This window comes from Neophocaena asiaeorientalis, unplaced genomic scaffold (genome assembly GCF_003031525.2).
Source record: "Neophocaena asiaeorientalis asiaeorientalis breed wild unplaced genomic scaffold, Neophocaena_asiaeorientalis_V1.1 scaffold143, whole genome shotgun sequence".
Lineage (NCBI taxonomy): Eukaryota > Metazoa > Chordata > Mammalia > Artiodactyla > Phocoenidae > Neophocaena > Neophocaena asiaeorientalis.
In genome coordinates this window covers 2,898,780-2,919,616 of record NW_020175536.1, presented here as the reverse complement: position 1 = coordinate 2,919,616, position 20,837 = coordinate 2,898,780, and the positions used below count along the sequence as shown (strand labels likewise).

Genomic DNA, 20,837 nt, shown 5'->3' with positions numbered 1-20,837 from the left:
ATGGAAAAAATCTGAAAAAGAATATTATATATTTATATATATATATGTATATATGCATAACTGAATCACTATGCTGTACACCTGAAACTAACACAACATTGTAAATGAACTACACTTCTATAAAAAAATACAGTCTCACTTGAAAAGCACACAGGAAAATAGAAGTAAGCATTTGTTTATTCAACAAATATTTATTTAACACCTTCTATGTAGTAGACACTGGGCTCTGCTCTGGAGACTCAGCTATGAGTGAAGGACACAGCCTCAGCCCTCACAAAGCTCACTCTTGGGCTTCCCTGGTGGTGCAGTGGTTGAGAGTCTGCCTGCTGATGCAGGGGACACAGGTTCGTGCCCTGGTCCGGGAAGATCCCACATGCCACGGAGCGGCTGGGCCCGTGAGCCATGGCCACTGAGCCTGCGCGTCTGGAGCCTGTGCTCCACAATGGGAGAGGCCACAACAGGGAGAGGCCTGCGTACCGCTAAAAAAAAAAAAAAAAGCACTCACTGTTAGCAAATTTTTAGAAATAGTCCTAAATTTTCACAAAGATCACCCTATTCTTCAGGATTTCTTAGTACTTATTCCTTGGTCAATAGTCTTTTAGTATTTTTACAATTACTTTCTTACAAGCAATTAATCAGTGTTATTAAATTATTCAAAGGCTCTTCTAATTCAGTTTGTTTTTCTTTCAGGATACCTATAGTGGTTTGATGGGTCCTCTGATTACATGCAGGGAAGGAGTGTTGAATGAAAAGGGAAGAAGAAGCGACATTGACTCTGAATTTGTTCTCTTGTTTTTGGTATTTAATGAGAATGAATCCTGGTATCTGGATGACAATATTAAGAAGTATCTTAATAAAGATCCACGAGATTTTAAACCCTCTGATGATTTTGAGGAGAGCAACAAAATGCATGGTATATCACAGGTTTAAAAAGGAGACAATCTCATAGAAATCTGTGGAAGGTCCCAGCCTCCCTCTCTGAGCCCTTCTTTATTCCCAGGGGCACCTGGACTGAAGAAAGTCCTCTAAAGCCTTCCTTCAGAGGGAACCAGACAAGCCATTGATTGGCTGCCCGCAAGATCCAATGAGGTTTTGGACCAACTGTTTAGGGAGCTGTATCTCCGAATGCTGGGATCCCTAAACTATCAGACTGTAAAGTAATTCCTAGGAAATGAATTACCACTTATTGGTATATTTCTGTAAGAATACAGGATAACTTCTAGTTGATCAAATTTGAGGGGCTGGTTTAACTGTCTCTGGAACATGAAACACCATCATCAAATTTCTGTTTTAATGTGTCTATGTTATTTAATTCTTTGAAATTTAAGGTACTTCTTTTTTTTTAAGTGTAAGTAATGTGTTCTAATTGACATACCTATCCTCTCTCTTCTTGCCCAAGATAACAAAGCTAGTTAATTGCTAACATTGATTAGAATATAGTAGCCTGATCTCTGATTCAGCTACTCTTTCCCCTACAATTTTGCCTCCCTCTCCCAAAAGTTTCTTAGTAGGCGCTCTCTTTAACTCATTTGGTTGTGTCATGATGTAAAGAATAAAAAGTTAGTAGAAAGCGGGGGAGTGAAAGTCCCCACCATGTCAGCCCAACTTGAGCTTGCTTTAGTAATTGTCAGATCATGGGTTCAGCCCATGTGAAGTTTTCCTTTTTTTGGAGATTCAGCCAGGTTTAGGAACTTGCCCCAAACTAGTTCTCAGAAAGTGAAATATTAAGTAAATACCTTTTAATTGCTTCAGTTTTGATTTATATAAACTTAATTCTCTGGCTTTTGTCCACTCAACTGTAGAACGGTATAAATCTGGCGACCTCACACATGAGGCGGTAATCCACCCCATAAAGGGAATATGCCTATTTGGCATGTTCCAGCCAACATGTACTGCTACCCAAGAGATAGCTTTTTTTTTTTTTGCTGTAGACGGGCCTCTCACTGTTGTGGCCTCTCCCGTTGCGGAGCACAGGCTCCGGACGCGCAGGCTCAGCGGCCGTGGCTCACGGGCCCAGCCGCTCCGCGGCATGTGGGATCTTCCCGGACCGGGACATGAACCCATGTCCCCTGCATCGGCAGGCGGACTCTCAACCACTGCACCACCAGGGAAGCCCAAGAGATAGCTTTTAAAAACAAACTACTATTTCTCTTTTCTGGCTATCTTTTATAGGGATTTCTTAGTACTCTGAATTTAGGGTCTTAGATGGTGGGGACATTGGCAAGTGTGAGTGAGATTATTACATGTTTACCAGGCAGACGAAAATATTGGTGACCTAAAGATCTTCTTGAATCATCTCTAGAACTAGATTAAGTAATCATCACTAATCAAAGGCTGTTCTCTTTTTACATTCTTAGCTATTAATGGAAAGATTTTTGGGAATCTCCATGGCCTCATCATGAATGAAAATACAATGACAAACTGGTATCTATTAGGAATAGGAAGTGAAGTGGACATACACACCATTCATTATCATGCTGAGAGTTTTCTTTTCAAGGTAAGTATAAGAAAAGTGTTTTGAGGAAGACTTACTAACAGATTCAATATAGTTCCATTGTGAAAAGAGAGTTATTTGGCAATAAGTCTTGTGAGGGGTGTTAGTGAATATTAGAGAATGGAACAGAAAAATATGATTGTGTCTTTCCACTGGTAGATATTTCTTAATATATATTTTATTATGCTTGTAAAAAAAAAAAAAAAAAAAACCTCTGAGGGCTTCCCTGGTGGCGCAGTGGTTGAGAGTCCGCCTGCCAGTGCAGGGGACACGGGTTCGTGCCCCGGTCCGGGAAGATCCCACATGCTGCGGAGCGGCTGGGCCCATGAGCCATGGCCGCTGAGGCCATGCATCCAGAGCCTGTGCTCCGCAACGGGAGAGGCCACAACAGTAAAAAACCTCTGAGCTTCAGATGAGTTTTCTCATCAGTTATATGGGGATAATTCTGACCACTCTGGAGTATCGTATATGAAAGTACCCATAGTATTTTGTCCCTTTTCCTCTTTTATTTTTTTCTTTTCTCTTTCCCTTCCCTTTTTCCATTTCTTTTCTATGTGATTAGCCAACAGAATAGTCCTCTCTAGTAAAGGAGATATTTCAAGCTTTGGCTTGGGCCCAAAATTTTACCTTGATTTTTGCCCTAGTGGGCTGGGCTGGACCATGTGTGGCTTTCTGCCTTTCGAGCATCAAGCTGCACCATATGGGTGGTGCTGGCTGTGCTGAATCACCTGGGGAGCCATTGAAGAAGCAGATTGCCAGGCCCCACCCCAGACCTGATGAATCAGAATCTCAGGGATAAGGTCCAAATATTCTGTCATCTCAAGAGCTGTGCAGTCTACAAGGAAGTAGAATAGAAAAGAATAATCACATCTAATCTGCAGGGAAAACCTGCACTGCTCCTCTTCCAATTATACAGGAATGAACAGCGACTAATGAAACATCTAATATCCTCTCCCCTCTGTATATTCATTCAACACAGTTTAAGATACCAAGTACTCACCTACAATGATTTTAGTTTCACATATTAAATGGCTATGCTGCTTTTCAGAACTTGGCTTTTTCAATCCACATTTTAAAAATTATATTAAAAATACATAAAATTTATAAAATCATACAATTATTTTACATACATATAAAAATTATTTTATATACATACACAAATATTTTAAATTAGGCTATAGTTTACACTGAGTAAAATGCACGCTATTTAGCATACAGTTCTGTTGTGATAAACACATACAGTGGTGTAACCAACACTAATCAAGGTACGGAACACCTCTACCAACCCCCTAAAATGTCCCCTTTGCACCCTCTAGAGTCGTCTACTTCCCTATGTTTAACCCCTGGCAACCACTGAACTATTTTTTGTCTCTATAGTTTTGCCTTTTCTGAAATGTCATACAAATGAAATCATGCAGTCTGTAGCATTATGAATCTGGCTCGTTTCATTTTGTATTGGCATTTGAATTGCATCCACCTTGTTGTAACGGCAACTTTTGCCATTCGATCTTTGAGCAATATTCCATTGTATGGATGTATTGCAGTTTGTTTATCCGTTCCCCCACTGAGGGACATTTGGGTTGTTTCCAGTTTGGGGTTACTAAAAATAAAGTCATTATAAACCTTTGTGTACATGCTTTTGTGGGAACATAAGTTTTCATTTAAGTATATTCTGGTATCTCATTTTTTATTTGAATTTTCCTAATGGCTATGATACTGATTATCTTTTCTACCATCTGCCATCTGTAAATCTTTGGTGAGATGTCCAAATTTTATGCCCATTTTTAAATTGGATTGTTTGTTTCCTTATTGGTGAGTTTGAGGGCTGTATATATTCTGGATACAAATCCTTTCTATCTATATGATCTGTAAATATTTGCTCCTAGTCTGTGGCTTATCTTTTCATTCCCTTAACATTATCTATCAAAGAGCAGAAATCCTTAATTTTGATATAGTCCAAATTATCATTTTTTTCTTTCATGGATCATGCTTTTGGTGTCATGTCTAAGAAATCTTTGTTTAACTCAAGGTCACAAAGATTTTCTTCTAGAAGTTTTATGGTTTTAGGTTTTATATTTAGGTTTCTGGTCCATCTTATTAATTTTTTATGTGGTTCAAGGTTTATTTTTTGCATAGAGACATCCAAGTTTTCTTTTTTTTCTTTCTTTATTTCTTTTTTTTTTTTTTTTTTGGCTGCACCACGGCATGTGGGATCTTAGTTCCCCAAGCAGGGATCAAACCCATGCCCCCTGCATTGGAAGCATGGAGTCTTAACCACTGGACCACCAGGGAAGTCCCTAGACGTCCAATTCTTCCATCACCTTTCAGCAAAAAGACTATCCTTTCTCCCTCTGTGTCAAAATCATATTGATCATATACATGTGGGTTATTTCTGGGCTCTCTGTTCTATTACATTGATTTATATGCCTGTCCTTTCTTAAATGCCACACTGTCTTGATTGCTTTAGTGTAATAAAAAGTCTTGAAATCGGATGGTGATTGTTTGGGCTGTTCTAGATCTTTGCCATATAAATTTTAGAATCAGCTTTTAAAATTGTGCTGGGATTTTGATTGAGATTGCATTGAATCGGTACACTGATTTGGGGAGAATTGATATCTTAACAATATTGAGACTTTCAGTCCACAAACATGGCATATCTCTCTATTTGTTTAGAACTTCTTTGATTTTTTTCATCAACGTTTTGTAGTTGTCATCACACAGATCTTGCATATATTTTGTTAGATTATTACCAATATCATGGGTTTTGGTGATAGTGTAAATGGTATCCTTTTTATTTCAATTTCTAATTGTCATGCCAGTATATAGAAATACAACTGATTTTTGTATAATTGACCTTGTATCCTGCAACTTTGCTGACAAATTCTAGTAGCTTTTGTAGATTTTCTTTTTGTAGATGGTTATTTTTGGGGGGGCGGGGGTTCCTACATGGCAAATCATGTTGTCTGTGAATAGAGATGGTTTTATTTCTTTATTTTCAATCTGTATGCACCCCACCCCCACTCCTTTTTGGTGTTATTGCACTAGCCAGGATCTCCAGTAAAATGTTGAATATTAGTGGCAAAAGTAGAGATCCCTGCCTTATTCTTAATCTTAGGGGGAAAGCATTCAGTCACTCACCATTGAATATAAAGTGAGCTGTAGGTTTTTGTAGACCCCATTACCAGGTTGAAGAAGTTTCCTTCTATTCTCGGTTTGCTGAGGGTTTTAATCCTATTTTTTCTGCATCTATTGCGATGATCATATTTTATTTTCTTTAGTCTATTGGTGAATTACATTGACTGATTTTCAAATGTTGAACCAGCTTTTCATTCCCTGCTAAACCTTACTTTGTCATGATGCACTATCCTTTTTATATATTGCTGGATTTAATTTGCTAGTGTTTTGTTAGGGATTTTTGCATATATGTTCATAAAGAATATCGGTTATGGCTTTCTTCTCTTGTAAATTATATGTCTGGTTTTAGAATTGGGCTAATGCTGGCCTCATAAAACGAGTTGGGAGTGTTCTGTCCTCTTCTGTTTTCTGGAAGAGTTTGTTTAGAAATGGTATTATTTTTTTCTCTAAATGTTTGGTAGAATTTGCCAATGAAGCAATCTGGACCTGGAGTTTAATCTGTTGGAAGTTCTTAATACAATTTCAGTTTCTTTAACAGATAACCTGAATAGATCTAACCTGAATAGATCATCTATTCAGGTCATCTATTTCTTCTTGAGTAAACTTTGGTAGTTTTCATCTTAAGCAACTTGTCCATACCATCTAAGTTGTAGAATTCATGGACAAAACAGTTGTTCATAACATTCCTTTATTATCCTTTTTAATGTCTATAAAGTCTTAGTGATATCTCCTCTTTCATCTCTGATATTTGTAATTTGTGTTTTTTAAATTTTTTCTTGGTCAGTTTGTCTAGAGGTTTGTATTAGTTATCTATTGCTGCGTAACACATCACCCCAAAACATAGTGGCCTAAAACAACACACTCTTATTATCTCACAATTTCTCTGGGTTAGGCTGGAAATAGTTTAGTTAGTTGGTTCTGAATCAGCACCTCTCATCAGGCTACAGTCAAGATGTCAGCTGGAACTACAGTCATCAGGTTTGACTGAGACTGGATGATCCACTTCCAAGCTCACTCATAGGACTATTGACCAGAGGCTTCAGTTCCTCACCATGTGGGTATGACACGGGAGCTGGCTTTCCCCAGAGTGAATGATCCAAGGGGAGAGAGTGAGAGGGTCTAAGACTCTTGGAAGTAGAATGCCATGACTTCTGCCATATGCTATTGCTTTCAAGGACCAACCCTCAGACAATGTAGGAGGTGACTACAAAGGTTATGAGTTTCAGGAGGCAGGGATCCTTGGGGGCCATCACCAGCAGGCTTCCACAGGGTTTAACAATTTTATCGATCTGTTCAAAGGACCAGCTTTTGGTTTCTTTGATTTATCTTTATTATGTTCCTATTCTTGATTTTATTGCTTTCTGCTCTTATCCTTATTATTCCCTTCTTATTCCCTTCTTTCCACAGATAGATAAATCTTACCGAGAAGATGTATATGACCTCTTTCCCGGGACATTCCAAACCATTGAACTGTTTGTGGATCACCCAGGGACATGGTTATTACATTGTCATGTATCTGACCACATCCATGCTGGCATGGAGACAACCTACACAGTCCTTCGAAACATCGGTACTGTTATCTGTCGGTGATGCTGACTTAGATAGCACCAGGCTTCCTGCAGACCCTGAAAATAGGAGGCATGAGAACATAGGAGGCATGAGCTCCCCAAGGAGCTCAGAGTCAAGTAAGAGAGACAGACATTTAACCATAATAGAATATGACATATGCCAAGACAGAGTGCAGAGTGCAGGGTTCAGTGACAGCAGCAGGAGGCAATGATTAACAGTTTGGACACATGAGCCAAGGTTCCATAGATGAATCTTAACAGGTGAGCAGAAGCTTGCAGTGTGGATGGGGTATGAACAGCATGTGTACTGGCATGAAGTAGCACAGTGAGTATCCAACAAAGACTTACAGATACTGGTGGGATAAAGTCTTTGTTGGTGAAATGACATAACTCCTGAAACAACTCAGGTCATGAAAAGAATCTACTCCTATTGTTTGTAAACCATCAAACTGTCTTCTTTGTCCAGACAACAGGATTCCTTCCTCCACCAAGCCTCCTTCTAGAGGAGCATCCCACCCGGCCACAGCGCCCTCTAATGGTATTGATACCCTCCCCCAATCCTGCACGTGAATGGTCAGTATTCACTCCCCAGGGAAAGGCAGAGGCCTGACACCTTACTTTTCTTTTGCACAGAAGAACCTGGCAAGGAGCAGCTCTACTTCTTCGGCAAGAATCTGGGTCCCAGAGGAGCCAAAGCAGCCTTGGTGATCCTTTTCATCATCGGACTCCTTCTTCTGGTTGTCACGGTGATTCTCTCCCTCACACTGTGCTCTGCAAGGAAGCGGGTGGCATATCAGGAAGTCCAGTCCTGTGCGCTCCCCACGGATGCTCTGTGACCTGCTCGTCTTCCTCAGTAGGGAAAACGGACCACGTCTCGTTCACCAAGGAAGTCTGACTGACACTGTTCCTGGATCAGGCTCTGACCCTCTGGAACACATTCAAAGCAATTTGCTTTTATTTATTTATTTTAAAGGGGCTGTGAATAATCCTCAGGATAAAACAGAGAAAAGGAAGAGTGGGCATGACTGAGAAAACTGACCCAGTCTGTTCTCTGAAGGAATTCGCTGAAGTGGGAAGACCCTCTGAAAGATATCTTTGTTTTCTTCCTTTCACAATTCTTAGATTAGATAGTGCTTCCTTAACAAACCGTCAAATTCTCTAGATGGACGATTTCGGGAAAGAGTTACACTGCGTCAGACATCTAACTTGAATGGCACTGATTTTTCAACGTTGTTATGTAACATGCTTCCCTTAGTGGTTCCAGGAAAAATAACTTTCTGAGGAGTTCATGAAAATGTCTAAATCAGTATCTGCTGATAGAATTTGACCAAGTGAAATTTTTGGAGGCTTCAGCCAGCTCCCCTGGCCTTTTCCTCTTTCATATCAATAGCTTGTGCACTGTTTGCTACAAAAGGCAGAGTTATATGCATTTTTTAAAATTCTGCCATTTTTATGCAAACCTGTAGAGATACTTAAATGTTTATGACTCACTTCATGTTACACATTTTTACAAGATGTTTCTGTGGCAATGCTTGTATTTTCAAAAATCAGCTGGAGAATTCGTATTTGTATTTCAGAATGTGGAGGTCTGGGATCTGAAATAGCAGGCTAGTTCTCCCACTGTGAGTCAAGACACTCCCGGAGAATTTAGTGGGAGCTTCTTAGGGGAGGGAGGACTTTGCAGGAGGCAAGTCTGACCTTGAATCTTGAGTCTGATTTTTCATTCAGTTAGGAGGATCTTTCCCAGTCTCCATCTTTCATGGAATAAAGACAGTCTCATCATGTAAAAAAAACACCAGGAAGAATTAGTCGATGCAGCTGACTGGCTGGGAGGAGAAGGGATCTCACAAAATCATCGAGTCCATGCCTCTTAAAAACATAGCCTCTGATGGGAAGAGGAGAGAAAAGAAAAGGCAAAATTGTCCTGGTGGCAATTTTTCAAACCAACAAGTCAGCTCTGAGATATGTATTACAGTTTTCAAGTCTCAAATACAAAATAAAATATTGAACAACTAAACTCAACCCATTACGAGGCAATCCATACTCTCTATATGCATGCCTAAGCTTTAGGTGTAAGATTGATAAAAGCAACATTTATTACTAGACTGAGAAATTGCCTTTAGCCCACGCTGCTGCCAGATGAGTGATACTAGTACATCTGCCTTAACAGTGGATCGTTTGGCTGTTCAGGTGAACAAGTAGGGCCTCAAAAATACTCTGGTGGAGGGACTTTTCATACCTTCTCATCTTCATCTTGGTGAGGGGAAACGGGTATTCTGATAGAGGCTATAGTCTTACATAAAACAGGATGCGAATGCCAATAGTCCTGTTTATAATCTGCTTGAATGTCATATCAAACATGGTACCCAAGGATTTTGAATTCCAGCCTGCTAACCACTGATAATGAGATTTTGTAGTACGTGCTCTACAGTTTTCAGACATGTATAGGCTGTATAATTTCATAATAATAATCATGATAAATGACAGACTTATAACTCACCTAGACAACAAATTATTTAGTTATAAGTTTTTTCCTTTTCTCTTAGGTTATTTTTTTAATGAAAATGAAATCACAAAGTAGTTTGATTATACCGTTTCTCTTTTTAATAAAGTTTCACATATCATAAAGATGGCTATTTGCATGTTTTTTTCCCACCCCCCTACCCCAGGTACAGTGATAGGTAATTTATTTTACCTGGAGCAGGTGTTTAGTTAAAGGAGAATTATCTTTTAGGTATTTAGCAACTATCCTAGTTATACTGTTAGAAGAAATGAAACAAAGTAACAATATATCTCTACAGATAACACACTCTCCCCAAACATTGTTTCCTCAAATGTACCACATTTCTTCATTCTAATCAACCACATTTATACACATCTTTTCCTCCTGTTACAACAGAAGAAGTGTCCCTGCTCCTAGCAGGGCCAATCTCTCCCTTAACTCTGGACCTCATCCCTTCTTACTTTCCCAAGAACTTCATTCCCCCACTTATCAGTTTTCCCTCCTGCATGAAGTCATCAAAGAGACCCTTCAGGGCTTCCCTGGTGGCGCAGTGGTTGAGAGTCCGCCTGTCGATGCAGGGGACGCCGGTTCGTGCCCCGGTCCGGGAAGATCCCACATGCCGCGGAGCGGCTGGGCCCATGAGCCATGGCCGCTGAGCCATGGCCGCTGAGCCTGCGCGTCCGGAGCCTGTGCTCCGCAACGGGAGAGGCCACAGCAGTGAGAGGCCCGCGTACCACAAAAAAAAAAAAAAAAAAAAAAAAAAAGAGACCCTTCATTAAAAATAGAAAACAAACAAAGAGCCATTGCCTTTAACTCCATAACCTCCTCCAACCCAGTTTCTCTGGGCCCTTGATAGCAGAACTGAAAGTACTGCCCACACATTGTCTATATCACCTCACCCTATGCATCCCTCCACCCATTCCAATGGCTTCCCATCCAGAGGGCCCTGCCCCACCCCGACTTTGCATCCCAATCTGCTGTTATCAAAACCATAAGAACCATAATAATCGTAATGGAAATGATTCCGTTTCCTGTGGCTTCTTCCCCATCTTTATTTTACTTGACGTCTCAGTAACCATTGGCAGCTCCTTGCTTTTAGATCCCCTCTAGTTCCTTGGCTCTACAACATGACCTGCCAGCCTTGCTTCTTCCTCAGGGGCTATTCCCTCTCAGTCTCTTGCTAGGTCCTTCTTCTCCCTCTGACTTAAATGTTAGCATGACCCAGGGCTTGAACTGGGCCCTTTTCTCCCTTTTGCCCTCTGGGGTGTGCTGAATAATATCTCCATAGATTCCATGTCCCTGAACCTGTGAATGTTATCTTATATAGCAAAAAGACTTTGTAGCTATGATTAAGTTAAAAATCTTGAGATGGGAAGTTTATACTGGATTACCTAGATTGGCCTGAAATGTAATCACAAATGTTCTTATAAGATAGAGACAGAGGGAGATTTGACTACAGAAGGAGGCTGTGTGACAACTGAAGTAAGATGCTGTGCTGCTAGCTTTGGAGATGGAGGAATGCTGCTCTAAAAGCTGGACATATATACACTACCAAACGTAAAATATATAGCTAGTGGGAAGCAGCCGCATGGCACAGGGAGATCAGCTCGGTGCTCTGTGACCACCTAGAGGGGTGGGATAGGGAGGGTGGGAGGGAGATGCAAGAGGGAGGGGATATGGGGATATATGTATATGTATAGCTGATTCACTTTGTTATACAGCAGAAACTAACACAACGATGTAAAGCAATTATACTCCAATAAAGAAGTTAAAAAAAAATCTGCAATGATGTGGCAGGCACTGGTACATATATGATCACATGTAATCCTTAGAACAACCCAATGAGGTAGGCGGTCTTACCCTTATTTGGCAAATGAGGACATTGAGACTTAGAGATTCTCAGTGATATACCCTTGGTCACATAGCAAGTAAGTAGCCAGTCCAGGAGTTGAACCCAGGCCCTTACTTTCTCATTTCCTGCCACAGAAACTTGGCACACATTGGATTATTTGATCTGATTTTTGCAGTAGGAAAAATGGCTCCTTTAACCACCACTTTTTTTTTTTAATCAGAATAATCTTTATTGATATGCTCGGTGCTACCTTGTTAATCCGGTCACGTTGTCGCTGTGGCTGAGGTAATGGGGAGAGCCCCGCCCAGCGCCGGCCCGGGCCCTGGGGGCGAGGGATGGGGTTGGCCTGGAGGAGACCTGGTTATTCCACTGATACCGACCAGGGTTCTTGGCCTTCCCCAAGCAATAGAAATTGACTAGAGGCCAGACAAGAAATTCAGGAAGGCATTATTGCGGCCCCTGCTGTAGCAGGGGGAAGTGAGAGCAAACCACAGGTTCCCTTGCTTGCTTGCTCTTATATGGGGTGAGGGTAGGGGTGTGTCCAGGGGTCAGGCCAGAGGGGTGGCTTGGGTGTCTTGCCCACGGCTTAGGTGGTGCTGTGTGCAGGAGGCACGCGCAGTACCCTGCTTTTGCTCCCAACACCCTGTTTTTGCTCCCTGCTCTTCAGAAGTGGCAGCTGAGTTGTTTTTGTTTTTGTCTTTTGTAGCTTTTGGTCCAGAATTTGCCTCAACTGTGCACGCACACAGTTATTTTTAGTCCCATAGAGTTTCTTTGTATTTTCTAGCTTGAGGAGAGGTGCGTCCACCTGCCAGCTTTGCAGCACTGCAGCAAAGGGTCCCAGGTCCCAGGGCTATCTCACCACCACCACCCCCCCAGCTCCCTCCTGAGTTGTCCTGCCACCCCCCAGGCCCTTCACAGGCCAGCATCCCAGGCCCAAGACAAAATCAACCAGAAAAATTAAATCTTCTTCTCTCAGCTGAGCACCTGATGTAGGGGAGAGGGGCGGCTCCAGGCCTTTCTGGCCAGGGGCTCCACTAGGGTCATGGTCAGCCCCTGCCCAGCCAGTGCCCTGATGATGCCATCTGGGGCACCGGGTGGGAGAGGTGCTGAGCCCCACAGCATGCGGACAGGAGGCTGGGGGTGTACCACCACTCTTTCCTGCGCCATTCATGTCTGTTCTCAAAGACAAGGGGCCAGTTTGGGCTCTGATTACTTCTCATGTGCAAAATCTCAGCAGCCTCTTACCTTGCCTCTCCACCTCCACTCTGCATTTCAATCCACTCTACATGTGGCTGGAAGACATCTTTCTAAAGCGCAGCTCTCTGTATATTACTCCCGTCCAAACCTCTCTAATGCCTACTGAAAAAAAAAAAAAAATTCCAGACTAACTTCTCTGGCCCCAACCCCTTCACTTTTGTCTCCCTCACCTTCCTCTTCCCTATAGAGGTCTCCACTTCCCATTTCCTAATGGAAAGGTCTCCACTTCCCATTTCCCACTTTCACTCCCTCCTAGAAAGTTCCTGTGCCAGCTCTGCCTGCCACAAATGGACGCATCCCACCAGGCCCCATCATTTTATGCACACCCCTTGGCATACCCTCCATTTCTCAAGAAAGTTCTCTTTCTTGCCTCCATTGTAAATTCAACACAGGTGGATTGACTTCCTGCTAAATTTGAAAAACTCTGCCAGGGCTGAGGGTAACTGACAAAACTGTTGGGATTCCATCCAGATCCTCAGAGGAAGTGATACCTAATGAGAAAGCAGACATGCAATCAACCATCACGCAAGGCAAAATGAGCTAAATGCTAGAATAGAAGAAAGGGATAAGGGAGAGAATGATTCATCACAACTGGGGGATCCTGGAAGGCATCCGGAAGAAGGGACACGGGAGCCTGTTGGATACGTAGATTCTGACGAGAGAAGGGGCAAGGCATCCATGCTTTCACTCCTTCCTAGAAAGTTCCTGTGCCAGCTCTGCCTGCCACAAACGGACGCATCCCACCAGGCCCCATCATTTTATGCACACCCCTTGGCTTACCCCACATTTCTCAATATTACTTACACTTTCTAACCTGTATCATAGTTAATTGTGCACATACCTTATTTCTCTTACTAAGCCATGAGATCTTTAAGGAAATGGAATGCGTCACTTCATCTTTCCTTCCCCATCCATCGAGCCCACACCTGGCCCATCACTACCCTCTAAAACATGCCTTGAATGTATGGCAAAATGAATGTAAGTTGGGCCACCCGTTTTTAAACAATTTTCAAAGTGAAAGATTTTCATCTTCCTTCATTTAATAAACCTTTATTAAAATACCTACTATGTGTCAGGCATTTATGCTAAGTGCTGGAGATGAGAGTGGTTGGTATCCACAGGTGTGGACCTGCCCTCATGAAGCTTACCATATAAAGGGGGAGACAAACGTTAAATAAATGGACAAACACATATTTGTTGAATTATACTTGTGATTTTCATTAAGAAGGAAAAATAGAGGGCAACAGTAATGGATAACATTTACATAGCACTCATCAATTGCCGGGCAATGTCCTAGGCGCTTTACATATACTAACTCTTTTTTTTTTTTTTTCGGTACGCGGGCCTCTCACTATTGTGGCCTCTCCCGTTGCAGAGCACAGGCTCCGGACGCGCAGGCTCAGCGGCCATGGCTCACGGGCCCAGCCGCTCCGCGGCATGTGGGATCTTCCCGGACCGGGGCACGAACCCCTGTCCCCTACATCGGCAGGGGGACGCCCAACCACTGTGCCACCAGGGAAGCCCTATATTAACTCTTTTGATCTTTATCTCGATCCTAAGCAGTATAAACACTTTACAGATGAAAAAACTGAGGTACAGGAAGGGCAAGTAACTTTCCCAAGGCCCGCAGCAAGTATTACAAGAATATTTAACAAAGGGACCTAATGTAGTTTAGCATTATCAGAGAAGATTCTCCTGGGAAGTGACATCCAGTAGGGATCAGGAGGGTGAATCTGAGTTGGCCAGGCAAAGAGGCTCCCGTGGAAGCGTTTTGGGCAGGGGAAGGTCTGGAGGAGGCATGGGGTTGGCTAACTTGAAGAACTGACTGGAAAGTAGTGAAGTTGATAAGGCAGGCAGTGGCCATGGTAAGAAATTTGGATTTTATCCTAAAAACAATGTACACTTTAAGTAGGGGAGTGAAAGGATCAGACGGGAGCTTTTAAAAGCTCCCTCTGGCAGCCATGGAGGAGAATGGCTTGCGGACCTGCAGGGTACATAACCTGTATGCGGTTAGGAGAGAGGATGGCGGCAAGGAGCGTTGGCAGTGCAGGTGGAGAAAAACTATGAGATTTTCTACATTTAGGAGAGAGACGCCGCAGGATTTGGAAATTGGTTATGGCACCTGGGGAGAGACTGCAATGTTACACAGGGCACTCCAGGTTTCTGCTTTGGGCATCCCGGTGGATGGTGGTGAACTGAGCAAGATGGGGAAGACTGGAGTTCAGGTTGAAACGAGCATAAGGATTGCGGTCCTGGCCATTGTGTGGTCCTGGTCTTGTGAGTCATCTAAGTGGAGAGTGGCGCAGGCCATTGGATGAGGGCTCAGAGGGCAGGGCAGGGTGGAGATGTACATATGGCAGTTGAGGGCACAAAGAAGAGGCTTGCGTGCATGGACCTGCCCACGTACAAAGAGCAGAAAAGGCAGCCCAGCCCCAGGGAGCGCTCAAATGTTGCTGATTAGAGCGTCTCTTGACTATTTCCCAGCATCCGCTACCTGAAAGTGGTTCAGAAGTAGCTCTCCCCCAGCACCCGCTTCCCGCAGACACCCACTGCTGGCTCCCAGACCGAGGCTCCCACGGGGAAAGCAGGAGGCTAAGCACAGACACCTGAGACCTAGTCAGACGCAGGGCTCACCACCACTGACCCCGCGCCTCCCTGTCCCGCAGTGCTTCTGGAAGAGTCCAGCGTTCCCTCTTCCGCACCGGCTTGGTCTAACGCGCTCGATAGCCCTTTAGGGCCCCGTTGCTCTTTGAAGCGTTTGCACCTGCTTTTAACCTGATTCCGCCACGTAGAAATGTTGGGGGTGAGGCGTAAAAGGGGGCCATCCTGTCCACTGGGTAACAAGTCGCTTTCAGAAATGATTTCAAAAATCCCGGGTGCCAGGAAGTGGAGAGAATGAGGTTGGGAGAGGCGCGAGGATTTGACGAGGTACCGCTCGCCGGGAAGCTCCCTTTGCTGGGGGTGGATCCCAGAGTCGCGGGATGCTGCCGCGCCCACTCGCCCCGCGTCACCTCAGCTTCCGGAAACTCCAAGTCGCCAGGGCGCAGCGGCAGAGCCGCGGCGAGGCTAGCGCTTTGTTCCGCGGTTGAGTCTCGCGCCCTCGGGCGCGCGCATCCCGGGGACCTGCGGGTGCGGCTCTGCCCCAGGCCCGCGGCGGAGGAGCAGGCGCGATCCCGTGCGCCCGAAGCAATCCCGGGACCCGCCAGGCCAGGCCCCCAGAGAAGACAGCTGCGGCGCTTCGAGACACAAAGACCAGTGGGATGTGGAAGCAAACGGGGAGCCGGCAAAGGGAAAGCGAAAGCCGCGGGCCCAGTCAGTAACCGGGTGAAGGCACCGCACCGCCCTTCTGACGCCGGCGGTACCCGGGCCTGCCCTTGCGAGCCTTCCTGGCCCAGCCCCGTGCGCCGCAGCCATGGCCATTGCTCACCTGGCTACCGAGTACGTCTTCTCAGACTTTTTGCTGAAGGAGCCCTCGGAGCCCAAGTTCAAGGGGCTGCGGCTGGAGCTGGCCGTGGACAAGATGGTCACGTGCATCGCCGTGGGGTTGCCGCTGCTGCTCATCTCGCTGGCCTTCGCACAGGAAATCTCGATTGGTAAGGCCCGGGGACAGCGGCACCGGGGCGGGCTGGGCCGGCGTTATCAGAGGTGACCGGGTCTCTGGCGAGAAGTGATTTTACCGCGCGTCCCTGGCGGTGCCCGCCGTTGTCATGGGCGTGAACGTTGGGAAGGAAGGTAGCCCGAGCTGATGGGCCGAAGCATTCTTTGTTCGCGTGCTCCCTTCCCCGGCCCCCCGCCCCCCGCGCTGTGGACCCTTCTCGCATCCCTGCTACCCATTTCTGTTCCCTGCTGCCCACTGATCCCGGCTCTGACTTAGTGTTCAAGTCCCACTCTTGAACAACGCCATTGTCACCAGATTTGACTCTCTTTCCCCTCCCACACATTTCTGCGGTCACCCAAAATTTGTATCAGAGAAGCTCCCGAGTGGCCAAACGGAGGACGTGAAGAAAAGTAGCCCATGAAAAGTGCTTTCTCCCTTATCTTACATTTAGTTGATGTGTACTGAGACTTTAGCTCTGCAGGGTTGTGAGTGATGCGAAATAACTGCTCTTGGCCAGTATTAGAAGGGATACCCAAATCCTCTACCTGGACGGCCTTATTTTGAATGTGAGATGAACGAGTCCCCTTCTTGTAAATTCTCCTTTATCCTAATAACAGTTCTGTGAGATTCTGAGAGTCTGGTTTGGTCAGGATCACGTGGCTAATAAGCAGCTGGTCTTCCTCATCATCTCTTCTGACTTTGAGCGCCGGAGAGAGTGTTTATGAGTCAAGAGGAAGGCCGTGTATGAGGCTAGACACAGCTCTGTGGGGAAGGAGGCCGGTGGCGCTGGACAATGGGGAAAGCTTATGTGAAGGATTGGGCTGGCCCTGAGCCCCTGCCCGTGGGTGGGATTTGGATAAGCAGAGGTGAGACCTTTGCCAAGAGTTTGGGATGTCAGAGAATGGTACATGTTCCTGGAAGGAGAGAAACAGCGAGGAGTGTCCTAACTGAGGCAGGAGGATTAGTCAGGGTTCCTGGAATATAAGAGTGAATATGGGCCTGGGTTAGTGAGAACAGAGGAGTACAGACTTGATGGTTTAAAAAGTGCAAAGTTGGGCTTCCCTGGTGGCGCAGTGGTTGAGAGTCCGCCTGCCGATGCAGGGGACACGGGTTCGTGCCCCGGTCCGGGAAGATCCCACATGCTGCGGAGAGGCTGGGCCTGTGAGCCATGGCCGCTGGGCCTGCGTGTCCGGAGCCTGTGCTCCGCAGCAGGGAGAGGCCACAACAGTGAGAGGCCCGCGTACCGCAAAATAAATAAATAAAAATTACAAAGTTATTATTTGAGCAGAGGCTGGACTGGTTGAAAACAGCCCTTAATAAGTAATAATCCGAGGGTACATGTAGGGTCTGTGAAAGAGGGGAGTTGGAGCTAGGGAGGATGCCATAAAGGTGAGGCATCAGTTGAGGTCTTGTGCGAGGGTGGGTGCCAAGACTAGAAGGGAAAGGATGGGAAATTTCCAAGATCAAGGAGTAATAATCCACTCTTGGGCCCCTAGCTTTTCATCGGCCACAAAGGGCCGAGACTGATCAGAGGTATCAGAAAGGCTGCAGGCCTGGGTGATTGGAGAATGATATTGATGGAAATGGTGAAGTTGAGGGAAGAGTTGGTTAGAAAAAGGTTACAGTGAGCTTGATTTTGTGATCCACACCACTAAGTTGTTCAACTTGGCAGGAAGCCACCAAATTCATTTTGGAAGGTAGTCTTCAGTTTTCCTTGTCATTGGGCAGGCATAGATATAGTCAAGGCTTTCCCTCCGCCTTCCAGATGGCTGGGAGTTGAGGCTTCCGGTTGGAAGGAAAACCACCAAGTAGCATGGGTCCTGGAGATAATCTTTCCCTTCAGCAAATGTTTCTTGAGTACCAGCTGTGGGCTGGACCCAGTGCTGGGCACTGAGGACCCAGGAGTCAGGGAGACATGGACCCTGGAGGAGGGTGCCATCTGATGCCAGGAGGGAGGACTGGTTACCGTTCATGATGAACCCCGTTCAGTTGCCCCACTTGACTTATAAGCATAGGTTGTATTGCAAATACCTCAAATTTCCTTTTGCAGTAATTTCCTTTTGCAGTATTTTTATGGCAAGGAAGAATCTGTGTTTGAAATGTTGAAAGGCTCAGTGGAAGGTGGATGAGTGTCATTCCATGTGGCTCCATAGAACACATGAATGTCGCCATATGGTAGGTGCAGGAGGTCAGAGTTCTGTGCCACAGAAGGACCTTCATTTCTACCACACCTGTCCCCAGATGCCTCTAGAGGTGCAGCCCCTTTCACCTGGAGGTATATCTATATCTGTATCTATATCGAGAGAGAGTTAGTGTGTTAGTTTAGGAAATAGCTGAGTGACAACTCTGTGTAGAATACAAGCATAATTAGGCTACATGGCCTTCAGACTCTGAAATTATAGGAGTATTTATCTAAATTGTTGAAGAAACTAATTCCCTAAGCATGCTACTTTTCAACAGACCAGACTCTGAATGGGATTCTTATTATTGGGGTCTTTTGATGGGTCAGCAGTACCCTTGGCTTAGGGCTACTCAGGACCTGGGACCGAGATGTCCTCCCTCAGGGACTGCTTTGACTCTCTGGTGCCTTAGCCTGGTGTCTTAGGAGGCGCTGGGAGAGCAGAGCTCCTATCTCCCACCAGGATGCTTCATGCCTGGTGCCAGGGTGGCTGGACCAGATGAGCAGCAGGGGCAGCCACTGGACCCCTGGGGAAGGGTGTCTGGTCCGCCCAGGGAGCCTTCTCTCCCTGCTGCCCTCCCAGCAGGTAGCTATAGTTCTGGACAGAGGGACTTGGTCCTTTAGGGTTAGCTGTGCCCTGCTGCTGTCATTACAGGGCAGGCGCTGGGCCAGCCCCAGTGAGCCAGGGGACAGAGAGAGCTGCAGCTGCTTCCAATGCTGTTAGTTCCCAGTTCCCCTCTTGTTTCCTCCAACTGAGGTGGCTTAAGTCATCTGCTCTGTCGTGGCTGCTGTAGGCACATCTTTGGAAATGTGTTCAGGCTGCCCTTCCAGGTGGCAAAGCTGATTCTTCTTTTCAGGGGTATCTATAAGAATGGGCTAATACTTAGGGTCTCAGGGCAAAGGTCCCAAAACAGCACATCCTCAGCTCACGTTTAAAGGCAAAGCACCAAGGGAGCCTCCTGGTCCCTTTCCAGAAAGATGCCTGCTATCCAGAGAGGCTACTGATACATACATGTTTTTCTTTGTTAATTTTTTTTTGGTACTTTATTGTACAGATAGTACCTAAATACCTTCTCATGGTAAAGGATTCATAAATCTCCTTCACTATGTGTTAGAGGTGAACACCGTGGACACTTTGGACAGATGTAAAATCCCCTTTCTCTGCATTAATATAACGTATACACATTTTTTTTTAACCAAACTGAGTCATATCATAGTGGTTTGCATTGTCCTGCTTAGTATGGAAAGCGTACTCTGTGGAAAGGTGTGGAAAGCCTTCTGTGTCAGTACAGAGGTGTCACCTCACTTTTTTTGTTGTTGTTTTTTTTGCGGTACGCGGGCCTCTCACTGCTGTGGCCTCTCCCGTTACGGAGCACAGGCTCCGGACGCGCAGGCTCAGCGGCCATGGCTCACGGACCCAGCCGCTCCGCGGCATGTGGGATCCTCCCAGACCGGGGCACGAACCCGTGTCCCCTGCATCGGCAGGCGGACTCTCAACCACTGCGCCACCAGGGAAGCCCACCTCACTGTTTTTTTAATAGACAGGCAGGCAGATCTTCCATAGCGTGGAATGTTCCCATCATAGTTCAACCAGGCACTCCCCTCGTGATGTACATTTAGGTTCTTCCGAATTTTCCACCATTACACATCAGGCTTGTTGGTACATAAATCTTTGTAACTACTCCCCTCCTCCCAGCATTGAAAGGAAAGGAGAAGAGACTAGTATCGGTTTCCAGAAGGATGAAGTCATTTTCCAGGATAGTTTTGCATTCCTGAATTCTTATTTCAAGTAAGGAGAAGAAAATGCTGCTTTGTATACCCTCCACCTCCAGCTGCCTCTGAATGTGATGCTGTCAGATGAGTGGAAGAGGGATTTTGATGTGCTCCTGGTTTTAAGAAAGAAATAGCCTCTTTCAGGGGTAAGATTGCAACTTGCCGTGGACTTTTTGATGTGTCCTTGTAGCACACTACATTTCCTTCCAAGCACTTATCACAAGTTGCAGTTAGGTAATTATTTGCATAATTATTTGTTGAATACTGTCTCGCCACTGGCCTGTAAGTTCATCAGGCATGGGGACCATCTATCCTCTGTTGGGTTGACTGCTCTGTTCATAGCTTCCACCACAAAACTTGATACATAGTAGGCATTCAATAGAGTGTGTAAATGAATGGAATCATCAAGGATAGCAGTAGGATTTTGGGATCCTGAGTGTTAGTTGTTCTGTCGTCTATAAGATGGGATTTTATATAT

At 45.2% G+C, this 20,837-nt stretch overlaps 2 protein-coding genes across 3 annotated transcripts in view; both read left to right on the top strand.

The window, feature by feature from the left end:
- Window positions 1-9,783, top strand: part of HEPHL1 (hephaestin like 1) — a 172,614-nt gene extending 162,831 nt beyond the window's left edge. For both annotated transcript variants that reach the window (XM_024731261.1, XM_024731262.1), the window contains 5 exons: window positions 691-913; window positions 2,358-2,497; window positions 7,037-7,199; window positions 7,664-7,735; window positions 7,831-9,783. In XM_024731261.1, coding sequence (XP_024587029.1) covers window positions 691-913; window positions 2,358-2,497; window positions 7,037-7,199; window positions 7,664-7,735; window positions 7,831-8,033 — 801 coding nt within the window. In that variant the 3' untranslated portion in view covers window positions 8,034-9,783. The remainder of the gene's footprint in view (window positions 1-690; window positions 914-2,357; window positions 2,498-7,036; window positions 7,200-7,663; window positions 7,736-7,830) is intronic.
- Window positions 9,784-15,939: 6,156 nt separating this feature from the next.
- PANX1 (pannexin 1) overlaps window positions 15,940-20,837 on the top strand; it is a 38,268-nt gene continuing 33,370 nt past the window's right edge. The window contains exon 1 of the mRNA XM_024731277.1: window positions 15,940-16,402. Coding sequence (XP_024587045.1) covers window positions 16,222-16,402 — 181 coding nt within the window. The 5' untranslated portion in view covers window positions 15,940-16,221. The remainder of the gene's footprint in view (window positions 16,403-20,837) is intronic.